This window comes from Amphiprion ocellaris, chromosome 16 (genome assembly GCF_022539595.1).
Source record: "Amphiprion ocellaris isolate individual 3 ecotype Okinawa chromosome 16, ASM2253959v1, whole genome shotgun sequence".
In the NCBI taxonomy this organism is placed as follows: domain Eukaryota; kingdom Metazoa; phylum Chordata; class Actinopteri; family Pomacentridae; genus Amphiprion; species Amphiprion ocellaris.
Genome location: NC_072781.1, coordinates 7,066,715 through 7,075,977, shown reverse-complemented (window position 1 = coordinate 7,075,977; position 9,263 = coordinate 7,066,715). Strand labels below are relative to the sequence as shown.

General features: G+C 39.0%; 1 protein-coding gene across 1 annotated transcript; it reads right to left on the bottom strand.

Annotated features, from left to right (window-relative positions):
- Window positions 1–70: 70 nt before the first annotated feature.
- abraxas2 (abraxas 2, BRISC complex subunit) lies at window positions 71–7,992 on the bottom strand. Its single transcript, XM_035956001.2, has 7 exons — window positions 7,902–7,992; window positions 6,639–6,675; window positions 5,416–5,606; window positions 4,781–4,903; window positions 3,966–4,050; window positions 3,732–3,849; window positions 71–3,448 (listed from the first exon to the last, which is right to left on the bottom strand). Exons 3-7 carry the CDS (start codon window positions 5,559–5,561, stop codon window positions 2,865–2,867), a joined length of 1,056 nt encoding a protein of 351 aa, XP_035811894.1. The 5' UTR covers window positions 5,562–5,606; window positions 6,639–6,675; window positions 7,902–7,992; the 3' UTR covers window positions 71–2,864.
- Window positions 7,993–9,263: the final 1,271 nt, after the last annotated feature.

Here is a 9,263-nt window from a genome sequence, read left to right as displayed (position 1 = left end):
ATGCAAAAATGACTTTCACATTTAAATTGCTTCTCCTTTTGCTACAATAACAAAACAAAGGGACATCACATCACATATGCATGTCTCATTTATTATCCCCCAGTTTAAGAATCGTATTCTCTGTGCTCATCCAAGCAAGTCCTTGGTCAACTTTCATCAAGTACACAAATCCAGATAAAAGCCAAGAAGATCTAAGCTGTGCTCCGGACTTTGTGCTTCAGGGAGGTGTTGATGTTGCAATGGCCCACTTGGGGGAGGAAGTGAAGGATCACCCCATACAGTAAGAGTACATGAGTGTATATTTGTATTAATTTGGAACTTGATAGGTATAGGATCCTAACAATGTTAGTCATCTCACGCTTTATACCGGTGGTCTTCTGCACCAAAGACCTGCTGTTTTTCAAGGTTACAGCCAAGGATGCCAGAAAGAAAGACTTAAAGAGCAATCATCCAGGGGCCTGAAGACCAGGATTAAGAGAGAGGACCAACACTGAGAACTGCTGCTCTATACCACCACAACACTCAACTGAGACAAGCTTATACAGTAAGTGCTGTTTAAATGCTACCCCCAACCCCCTATGTCTACTATACATTCATTATTTATTTCCTCATTATATTCCAGTACTCAAAGGAAACCACACTCCTAACAAACTGATTTTGTCATGTCTTAACATTGTGTGATTGTGTGACTCCAGCTGATTATGAAACAACATTTTGAGTGCCAGTTCCCGATCAGTGATGCATTGGCATTACACATCAGGGCAAACGAAATGACCCTAAGGCAAAAAACATGACATACAAACAGGCTGCGTAAATAAAGCAGAGCTTGTTCACAAGGCAAAGCGTCACCCACCACAAAAATGTCTTAATTTCCAAATTGAGTGCAGCCTCTTGACTATGCCAGACACCCTCCATGTGCAGTGCAAACATCTGTCCATGCTGAATATAACAGTGTCTAGAATTAACCGGTTCATGCAAGGAGGGCATCCTACATCCAGCATCCAATCAATCCACACCTCACTTCTGTTGTCTTCAAATGGGCCAGATGTTTAAAAGTCATCTGTATGTCACATCACCAACTTTGCCTTGCAGGCTGTTCGGTCACTACACAGACTCCCTCACACTTTACAGTTATAATTCCAGTTTCAAATAATCAAGCAAAGTCACAGTTGTAACCAAGAGATACAGGTCCACTTAGAAGCCATCAGCGAAAGTAAAGAGGGAAAGCAGTTGGAAGTTGGAAGCAGTAAAGACTGTTTCAAGTAGACAAAACATAACATTATGGAAAGGTAGGCATGTAATTGCAGGACTGAACAAAAAAGGAAATAAAAAAGCTGGAAGTTGATTATTGCAAACACAACACAGTTTGTTATAATTCTACCTCTTAAAAGAGATTTGTTAATGTGTTCTGTGTGCAGAGAGAAACTGCCCTGAGTGGAAGGCACTGTATACTGAAGCAAGGTCATGATGTTTTCATCACATTATCCAGGTCCATACACGTAACATTGACCCAAGCAGGTCACAATACATGAGGTCTGCGGTCAACTATGCAAAGATAGGAAGGTGATGGCTCAGTCTCTGTTCCCAAGGTTACAATTCACACACTACAGGAGATATCAGCCTTCCATTATGACTTTAATAGAGAACAAGTCAGTGAGAAGTGAGCTTGAAGTGGTTAAATGAACATGGTCAGTAGTATTGAGACAACCAGCACTGTAAAGTGGAAGTAGCAGCCAGGTTTTTATATGAAGAAGAACAGACAGATGCAAGTTTTTTTTAGTGGTAGCTCTCTGTGTTGCAGCAGCAGAAGGGAACCTTAAGCATCTGGTTAGTAAAGCTACAGTACACTGTGTTTGCCCTGTGAACCCCGTACAATGCACAAAAGCTGAGCTGAGTTTGGCTCAGGGTGGTCAAAGAGGACTACTCAAGTGGCACAACATGTCATCATTGGTATAGCACAATAATAAAGAAATCTTAAATTTTGTTAAGTGCAGCAAAGCGCATACAATTTCAGTGTTATCCAAGAAGAACAAGACATTGACATTATTGTCAATCAAATTAGATTAACTGTTAATCTGACAAAAAATATATATATGTATATATAAAGCACCCATTATATAAGTGGCAGAGTAAATTTTGTTTTTCAATCTATTCTTCATCATTTAAATAGGCAACTGTATGATTAATTCAACACTGTGAAACATGGAAAAGAAAAATGTCCACAATCAAGTGAGAAATGTGCACGTTAAAGAAATTCTAATTACATATAAATCTCTTTCTTCAAATTTAAAAATAAAAAGTTAACAACCATTTGCCTACTTCAGTGAATTTGTTTTGAAGGCCGCAGAATATTTTTCCCTTTGCTTTCTTCAATGGTTTGTTTAAAAGAAAGCAAAAAAATAGTGCAAGAGGTAATGAAAGAGTGGGTGCTCAAAGTTGGTGATGCAAATGTGAAACAAAAGAACACAGACACAGAACATACAGAAAGTGTGGCCCTGTCTGTTAAAGAGCCAGTTTGCCAACCAGTTGGCAGAAATTACATTGCAATAGCTGATCCCGAAAGCAGACAGATCCACACTTAAATAACTTGACCAGCCCATTCCAAAGAGAACATGAAAACAGACGACTTTCCCCCAGTGAGATTCACCTGTTAAGCCTGCAAAGCCTAGCAAGGTTTCCCCTTAAAATGGAGATCAGACTAAGACAAGAAGAAATACACACAGTGGGACACCACTTGCGCATGCCTTTCACTTTCAGGACTGGCACTTCTTTTGTCTATATTTGCCTATCTTTGATTGCTTCAGATGCCCACCCGTCAAGGTGTGTCACATATTTGTGTCCCTTACACATCCTGTGGCAAGTTTCTATGTGGTCTGTGAACCACGAGCGTCCCCATCAGGACTGAGGGCAGCTGGTCGGCCTTGAGCTAAAACGCTGGCAGAGACCATTGGCAGATGAGCGCCTTCACTCACTAAGTTCTCATATTCGCTACTGTCCTCGTCTTCATCATCGTCATCATCCTCGTCATCATCATCATCTTCCTGCCCTGCGGCTTGTCTGTCTAAAGAGTCAGAGCTTGATCCGTCACCATTGCCAAGATAGGGAGTGCTGGGTGTGGTGACAGGGTTTGAACTGGTGCCGAGGCCTAGGCCCAGCCCAAGGCCCATCCCCAGGCCCATCCCCAGAGGGCCAGGAGTAGGGTGTCCTGGAGAGCCCACAGCTTGGGGCCGGGGCAACAGAGCAGCACTGGTAGGTGGCGAGGAAGAGGAGATCAAAGAGTCATCTTGGGACAAGAGGTCAGTGTAAGATGGTGGGTTAGGTGAGGTACTGGGCCGCTCCGGGGCTGAGGGTGTGTGGAAGGTTATTCTGGACAGAAGGGAGGATTCAGAAGGTTCTGTGTTCTCCTCTGGGGAGGAATGGGAGTCTGCATTTTGGGCTTCACGGATTTCTGTCAAAGACAAGACAAAGATGGAACTCATAAAAAGATCACTGCACATATAATCAGTGAAAATCAAGCTTGACGAGTCAATTGATCAGATATTTGAATTAGGCCAGAGGGAGAGGGAGCACCCAAGAACAATTAAAATGCTATGCATGCTTAGCTTAGCATTTCTTGTTTTGCTTTGTTTGTTACTCGTGGTCTTAAGCCATTTTATGCTTCAAAAATTGAAATTTGCACACATTTGAAGTAAACAGCACTCCAATTTATAAAATCCATACCAGATACTTACTTCTCTCCTCTTCTGCTGTCTTGCGTTTCCTGAGAGCAATTTGTTGTTTAAGTTTGTTCACGTCCTCTTGAATTTTCTCTTTAACACGTTCACTTTGTTCTACTTCTCCACACACAGCCTAAAAATAAGACAAACACATAAAGAGCTCTCACAAAATGGAAAAAAATCCACTAACCAAAAACATTTACTAAATGTTTTAGGAAAAATGCACCAGTTATCCATTATCCAACTCACCTGTACTTTATCTTGTAGTGCACTGTAGACTTGGAATATTGTTCGGATATCTTTCATCACACCATCTTTGTCAAAGAATTCTGCCCTGCATGCAGAAATGACAATAAAGAATTTAATGAAATTAAAGAATAACACTCAATACTAGCTTACCCTGTTTGTTTATCCAGAATATACATTTAGAGGGATTAGGGCACTGAAGGTGTGTAGTGGTCAAATTGTGGGTAAATCAAACATACTCCACAAAAATATCAGCTGAACGAGCCAAGGTGAAAGCAGAGTAATCAGAAGCTGGATAGACAACCTTGTCTAAATCCCCTGCAGTCTGTGTAGCACTCATTTATAACAGAAACATTGGATCTAAGTTTAGACACACAGACATTCAAGCAGAAGCATGTGCAGGCTGTCACATACCAGCTCTCTACTGCAGTCAGTCACCTGCAAAAGAATGCTTGTACTACTTGGACACAGTGTCAAGCATAAATCTTCCATAGCATGCACAGACACAGATGTTGGCTGTACAGGATACTGGGGTTGCACACGACCACAGACACCCTGATTAAATCCCTGCCGACAGAGCCCCCCATCAAACAGAAGGGAAGCAGCTCCCACTGATAAGCTGAGGCACAAGCATGCAGGCTGGGAGGCAGTTGCACTTGTTATGCCCTCGCGGTGAAGCTGTAGTCTGCTGTCAAGTGAAAACAGGTGCCTGCTGCAATTCCACGCATATTAGAGGAGACATGTAACTGTCTAAACACTCCCTGAGCCAAAAAAAAAAAAAGCAAAGTTAGCAATGCAGAAGAGAGTATAAACCTTACCCGTGCTCTTTGATGACCTTGGCGTAGTTAAGCGAGGTGTTGGGCACTGAGGAGACTTTGTATTCCTGCTGGCTGGTGTTGCCAAGGTTTGGGATTGTGAGCGTAATCCTCTGGTTGTACCTACTGAGTGGAGATGACCAGTTAGGGCTATGAATCCAACGACACACCTTTCCAGACAGCAAATATTATGCCCAAATTGTAATACTACATACAACTATTTTTGACTCAAATGACATGAAAGTTAAATTGTTTCCAATAGTTGCCATTTGAGGACTTTGTAGTGTTGATAATTTATCTTTTACTCATTATTTAACATCCACTATCACATATGCACTGACTAACAGTACTAAGCAGGGATACACCAATGCAACTTTGTTTTTCTCGATACCTCAAATTAGGCGATCTTGTCCTACTAATTCCCAATCCAAATTTCAAATATGTACTTCTCGGTGCATGGAACTTTAAAAACATTTCAATGCAATTTAACGTGAGGCTAGAGACTGAATGAATGTCATAGTTATCAGATATACTTATTTTTTGTTACCACTGACAAGAAATGTATTAACTGGAGATTACTTGTGGAGAAGGAAACTAATTATCATACAATAGTTTGACAATATACATGCCGTTATTACCTGCGGTTAGGTCTGAAGAGCACATACTCGAGTGCATGCGTGGAGCTGTTGGCGGTAGAGATGAAGCTGAAGAGAAGGAAGACGAGGTCGGGTACGCCGAGCAGTTGAGTCAGCTGTTTGTGGATGATCTGTTCCCTGAACGACATCTGCTGCTGCGTGTTTCTCCGGAACCGGTACCAACCAATGACATTCTGCACGGCCAAAGAAACAACTCTTCTATGATGTGTTTAATCCAATAAGCCTCACTAATCTAGGCCCATATAGGACAAAATACCAAGGACGAGGGTGACTAAAAGACAATATACAGTAGCTGGAAAACCTAAAAATAGAATTAATATCATTACAAAACCTATACTGCTAGGGAAAGGTAACATAATTAGTATCTATCCAACTGTAATTTTTGGTGTAAAATGTCAAATAGTTTAGATCAAGACTTTGAAGGTGATTTCCACAAGGGTAAACCTAATTTATATTTTTAGACACACCACCCAATCGTACCTTTAGTTTAGAGTCTCTCCTTAGTTAATAATTAGCCTTAGCATAAAGGTAATGAGAAGGAATCACCAACATTTTACAGGCCATCACATTAACAATGTCTGTTGACAAGACAAATACAGAACAAAAACACTCACTTTCCGCCTATCTTTAAGTATGGTGTTGAGATTTTCTTCATTGACTTTACCGGCGTAGTCATAAAAGCTGGTGACAGGGGGGTAAAAAACAAGTACGTTCAAAGGGATTCATCATGTTTCAACTCCTCCTCTTCCTTAACCTACTTCTATTACCCAGTCTTGTCAGATGGGGCCATCTACTGTCCAATGTCAAACTAATTCAGCTTGTGTTAAAATGGATGTAAGGCAGCTGATATATTCATGAAAATTGTTAGTATATTTACAGTGACTTAAAACTAAAATACCAAAAGCTACTCTATAAAAAAACAACACCATACATTTAGAAAACTATTAACAATAGTTGGTTCTCTACAATCACTACAACAAGCAAACATAGCAAGGCACCACAGTCTACTGTACTTTGTTATGCACACGTGACAACAAAGTTTTCTTTCTGTTTTGTGAAAATTCATGGTCAAAATAGTTTCTGACTGTTTATCTCCCTCAAGCAGTGTCTGTGGTACACTACTACACAAGATAAAAGTTTGCATCATGCACATTGAAAACTGATTAGAATAATAGTTGAATGAGAGTACGGAGCTCAGATCTTACCTAAACAACTGTGCGCAAGGATCATGGTTATGGATTTCTGGTGGGAATAAACAGTGACAGATGTTTCAGTTACATAGTATTAAATATGCAAATCTTTAAAAGCATAATCCAAATGTAAAATAAAGTGTAGAGCCACAAATATAACTTTATTATTAGATTCATAAAGACACTTGTTATTTACATGATCCAAAAAAAAAACAAACTGTTTTTGGCCCTGAAGGCCAAATAAACAGTAAGCCTGAACTTGCAAAGCAGAGGTGCTTCTAATACAATACAAGCCATATAACTAAAAAAAAAATAATAATAATGTTTTAAAAGTTAATACTGAATCGAATAGTTCTACTGTAGTCACATTAGCAGCTCTCCAGTAGTTACTGCCAGATGATCTCCCATTTTAAAATGAAATATCAAAGTGAGCAAAATGTCACAAAGTAATCATGTTGTGCTTTTTCCTATGCTCTTCAAATAATTAATTGTCATTAGTTCTGACTAATACTGAAAGCTGTACTTTGTAGCAACTGTGTCTAGTACATCATTATGCTTTCTACTTGATGTAGCATCCCCCACAAGAAATGTCAATCTATTCAAAATTAATAGTAAGTTTAAAATTAACCTTCTCCCTTCGTTAAGGTTCGGCAGTTCTGTTAAGGATTATGTGATGTAAGTGTATGTACTTGATAAAAGTAATCCCTGATAGATGCAACAACATGTACAGAGGGAGTAAGGAAGATGTCAACAGCATCAGTTTGTACACACCTACACAGTCTTGGAAAGAGCTCTTAACCACAGTAAGCGGAAACATTTATTGTGTAGGCGGACCAAGGGTGTACAGGGGCTTTTACAGAACTTGTATTACCTGTTGTTCTAACAAGTTGTGCATTTTTGAAAAAAATGTAAAATAGATGAATGGTAATCTAACAGACATTTTACCAAGAATACCATAAGTGTTCCTAGTAGCAATAATAACTGCATTGAAGTGCTACACAGTAAGTCACGACAGTGTGACAGAGCCAGCATACACAATATCAGGACCCTGACAATGAAGCTGGTGAATGGAAATGAATCAAAATTAGTTTTTATTAATAAAACAATAATTTACACCTTTGATACTCTTATTGTTGTAATAAAAAAACAATCTATAAAATGATAATACTGGGACCTTCTTAACTTTGCTTTATGGCTGGTGATTGACTGGCATTAATCAGTTGCTTCATGTTGCTGAAATGCCAAATCAGACTTTGTTTTGTTTGTTTCAGGGCTTACCTACTACCTGGACCAATTCTGCACTGCTGATCTGTGTGTCGCTGATGCTGACAGTCTCTTCTTGCCTTACATCTCCTAATAGGAAGCCCTCCTGTGTAAAGACATTTTCACAAAACCGGTTAAAGTACAAACATAGCGCTGAAATACTTAATTGATTACCTTTTGTTTTTCGAATGAATTCAGTGATTAAAGCAGAAATACCAAATGTGTTTTGGTTACAGCCAAATCACATATCTCTGGCCTTTGGACTGTTGTAGTTTGCAGAAGCAACACTGATAAAGTAAAATTCCACAACAACTGTGCTTTGTAATAAAATACTGCACAATACTGAAATACTGCACATGAAATTGAAATTTTACACATGAAAATAAAATATTGCACACAATACTGACACTGATCTTGAACATACAGATGTTTCAAATGTCTTGTTAGGTGTCTGATCAATTAATACAATTTTTAAAATGAATGAAAGACTAACTATTTACAAAAGCGACAGGAATGGATATGGGATACAGTGCAAAATAAAGCCAAGTCAAATGGATATTTTTATGTCTTAATGTCTTAAACATGATTCAGTTTACAAAAAACAACTATGCAAGTTATCAGAATTGTATTTTTTTTTTACTTCATAACCACAGCATTAAAAACAAATACACTTTTTTGTTCTGGGAGTAAATTAAGTTGTGTACTTCTTGTAGGTCAAGTAAGTGAAAAGTGACAGCAGCTGCTTATGTCAAGAATGCAGGAAAAGTTGCATGTAGCCAAGTAGCAGCTATACACCTGTCCAGGCCGAGTTTTAAAGTCCCAGCAGCAGGGAAACTGATGTAAACACCGCTAACGTTTGCTTTAATTGTTGTGTCAAATCTGTATTTCCCTTATGCTAATCACCAACAATTCCTCCTCGATTGTGTTTCTACAATTAGCAAGCTGAAATCCCTCTAAAAAGAAAAAAATATCTTAACGGTAGCCAGTCATGTCGTTAGTGTTCTGACTTGAGAGACTAACATTAGCACGGTGGCTAACAAGCTAACCTGGCAATGCGGAAACAAGAAAGACAACAAGGCTTTGTGTTAGCTATTCTATAAATTTATTGCGTCAGCCTATTTTTAATAAAACACTCAACACTGTATGACAATAGGTCGAAGTGACAGCAAATATTAGCAGCACTGATACACGGAAGTCACTTGACTGGGTAGTTAGCTATCATGCTAGGTAGCCAACTGCTGGGTATTTCCTGGAATTCAAACTTTCACAACAGCATTACCTATGTTGATATAATAGGTGTTCACATGTACAGCCTTTTATAGCTAAAATTATAAAACGATAACTAACGCTTGTGCAGCTGTAATATGTGTGATTATT

Coding starts and splice junctions, on each gene's coding strand:
- abraxas2 (XM_035956001.2), bottom strand. CDS start 5,561: ATGTCGTTCAGGGAACAGATCATCCACAAACAGCTGACTCAACTGCTC. Junction 4,051..4,780: donor AAGGTCATCAAAGAGCACGG/GTAAGGTTTATA, acceptor TTCTGCATGCAG/GGCAGAATTCTTTGACAAAG. Junction 3,850..3,965: donor CACTACAAGATAAAGTACAG/GTGAGTTGGATA, acceptor TCTTATTTTTAG/GCTGTGTGTGGAGAAGTAGA.